The 2,974-nt window shown below is 39.8% G+C and overlaps 1 protein-coding gene across 1 annotated transcript; it reads left to right on the top strand.

Moving 5' to 3' along the window:
• Positions 531-2,753, top strand: LOC109716040 (gibberellin 2-beta-dioxygenase-like). The gene is made up of 3 exons (XM_020241318.1): positions 531-1,115; positions 1,456-1,801; positions 2,257-2,753. The coding sequence occupies exons 1-3, from the start codon at positions 610-612 to the stop codon at positions 2,494-2,496; spliced, it is 1,092 nt and encodes a 363-aa protein (XP_020096907.1). The 5' UTR covers positions 531-609; the 3' UTR covers positions 2,497-2,753.

Genomic DNA, 2,974 nt, shown 5'->3' with positions numbered 1-2,974 from the left:
GTGAGGAAATTATTGCTTGCGTCAAATAGTACACCATAAATTTGTTTATTTTTCACCCAATTTATATTTTCAATAAGCAAGTCCAAAATTTTAAATACGAAAAAGAAAGCCGCATTAGTTTTATATATAGATTCAAATATGAGATAGAATTTTTTTTTTTTTTTAGAGATAGATAGCACGCTACCTGCTTCATTTATTTTATTAAAAAATAAATTTAGCTAGAAATGTGAATCAACTAGGATTCGAACTTGGGTCTCGAATACCAACCATCAAGTTATTTTGCCACTTGCGCCGAAAATGTGAATCAAATATGAGATAGAATTAAAGGCTAATGAGTGTGTGTTGTACGAACGGCGCAACAGCTATATTGAGATAGATACCCTAAAAAAATTGAACGATACTTGGATTACAATCCATTTATTACAAATACACCCCCACCACTCACTTGTAAACAGGTGGATTTTTACTCTACAAGAAGTGGACCATCAATTTTTCCATTTTGTATGAAACCCCTGCTCAGAGACCACTCTGTTTTTCTCTGTCCCACTTCATTTTATTTTCTCTCTTTTTTCCATACGAGGCGGTTCTCTCTTTATAAATACACATCCAATGCACCGCTTTTGCTCTCATTCACCACCAATATCAAGCCCCTTCCTCTGTTTTTCCCCTGTTTTCCCCCTGTTTCCTTCTTTTACCTCAACAACAACCATGGTGGTGCTGGCGCACGGAGAGCTAGAGCAAATCTCTCTCCCAGTGGTGCACAAACCCACCAACTTCTTCTCCGATGTCCCGGTCATCGACCTCTCCGATCCCGAGTCGAAAGCGCGGCTCATCGGCGCGTGCGAGGAGCTCGGGTTCTTCAAGGTGACCAACCATGGGATCCCAATGGAGCTCATGGCTAAGTTGGAGGACGAAGCATTGAGGTTCTTCTCATTGCCACAGGTCGAGAAGGAGCTCTCTGCTTCTTCCCCAGGGCCTTTCGGCTACGGGAGTAAGAAAATCGGGGGAAATGGTGATCTGGGCTGGGTGGAGTACATCCTTTTGGAGATCACATCAAAGCCTATTTCTCATTCCTCATTATCCTTTCTTAAGGAACCCTCAGCAAGCTTGTTCTGGTAAGAATCATTTCATTACATATACTTCCTCTGTTTCCGCAGAACAAATGCTTGGTTTTTGGTATAATCCACTTATATTCTTCTGTTCAGTAACCAAAAAAAAAAAAAAAAAAAACTATGTCTGACACATTTTCTATATGATCGATTCTTTGGATAATAAAACGTTGAAAGTTCAATTCCCGCATCCGATATTACATGCATGCGCTGTCTCGATCTCTGGCTAAATCGAATCACCAAATTGTACTAGTTAATTTTGCTCAAACAAAGTATGAAGATCACTAGCCAACTATTTCCATTAGTTTCTTACGATTAAACTTTAACTTTAAACTTTTTGCCGCAGCTCGGTCTTGAATGAGTACATCACTGCTGTGAGAAAACTAGCTTGTGAGGTGTTAGAATTAATGGCGGAGAGCCTGAAAATTCAACCAAAGAATGTGTTCAGCAAATTGGTCACGGATTCGGAGAGCGACTCGATGTTGCGGCTCAACCACTACCCGCCATGCCCACACCTTCAAGGCCTGGATTGTGGCTTGACTGGGTTTGGAGAACACACTGACCCCCAGATTATATCTTTGCTGAGGTCCAACAACACCTCAGGATTGGAGATTTCACTGAGGGATGGGAGTTGGGTCTCTGTTCCTCCTGATCAAAGCTCTTTCTTCATCAATGTTGGCGATTCATTGCAGGTAAAAAAAGCAGCTGATTTTGAGCCCCTTCTCACAATAATTTCACCATGGTTGCTATTAGAAGAAGTAAAAGGTATCAAAACCATTATTTCTAAATATTTGTTCTTATGATAAGACCTTGTTGTAGGTATTATTTACTCCTTTTGACCCTTCCTTTCCTTCTAGAACCTTGGAATACATCTTTGTCTATGAAGCCAAGTCGTGGATTCATATTTGGGAATTGGAATCAATTTAGACACCAACACTTTGGTGGCTGCTAAATAAGTCTCCTTTTAAGTCATAGTCCACTGAGGACTAGAAAATGAATGTGGTTCAAAACCCTCCAACTACTAGTAAGCATATGCATGTTAGTATCACACAGTAACATGCAGTAACTGCACACAGGTTTACTCTTTTTCTGTGGGTGTGTGAATAATAATACTAATCCAATGGCTTTTTAATTCTATGGGCTACAGGTTCTGACAAATGGAAGATTCAGGAGCGTAAAACACCGGGTTCTGGCAAACAGTGCGCAATCGCGGGTGTCGATGATATACTTCGGGGGACCGTCGCCGAGAGAGAGGCTGGCGCCATTGCCGCTGTTGATAGAAGAAGGGAAGCAGAGCCTCTACAGGGAGTTCACATGGTGCGAGTACAAGAGATCTGCATACAAAACAAGGTTGTCTGATAATAGGCTTGGGCAATTTGAAATGTGAGGGAAAAAGTTCATGTAGTTAAATTTCAGAAAAAAGAAAGCAAAGTAAGTAGGTTTTGAAAAGAGGAGGTCTCCAAAGTTTAGTTGCTAAGTGCAGTTGCCAAAGATGGAAACATAGAGGTTCTTTTAATTTACTCTCTCTCTCTCTCTCTTTTATTGGTTTTTTTGCTTCCTTTTTTTGCCCCCTCTCTTTCTCTCTTCCTTTCTTGTGTCTAATTACACTGGTTCCTTTCATGCAATGGAAGTTTCTTTTGAATATAACATGAATAGCTTAGTTTGCTTCTGAAAATGGTGCTCACATTGAATTAATTCAACTTTTTTAAAGAATGAATATGTAAATTTATAGTCCTCTTCAAGTAACTTGTGATGTAAAATTCAGAATTAACAGATATAAACAAATTGTGCATAATAAGCGGAGAATTGAACTTACGAAAATGTGGGGCTCCATGAGTGACCTATTTCACTGTACAAAATCTATG

Source organism: Ananas comosus, linkage group 10 (genome assembly GCF_001540865.1).
Source record: "Ananas comosus cultivar F153 linkage group 10, ASM154086v1, whole genome shotgun sequence".
Taxonomy (NCBI): Eukaryota; Viridiplantae; Streptophyta; class Magnoliopsida; order Poales; family Bromeliaceae; genus Ananas; species Ananas comosus.
This window is presented reverse-complemented; position numbering and strand designations above follow the sequence as displayed.

Excerpts from the sequence above, each read along its gene's own strand:
- LOC109716040 (XM_020241318.1), top strand. The coding sequence starts at position 610 with ATGCACCGCTTTTGCTCTCATTCACCACCAATATCAAGCCCCTTCCTC. Across the intron at positions 1,116-1,455 it reads CCCTCAGCAAGCTTGTTCTG|CTCGGTCTTGAATGAGTACA; the intron begins GTAAGAATCATT and ends TTTTTGCCGCAG. Across the intron at positions 1,802-2,256 it reads ATGTTGGCGATTCATTGCAG|GTTCTGACAAATGGAAGATT; the intron begins GTAAAAAAAGCA and ends TATGGGCTACAG.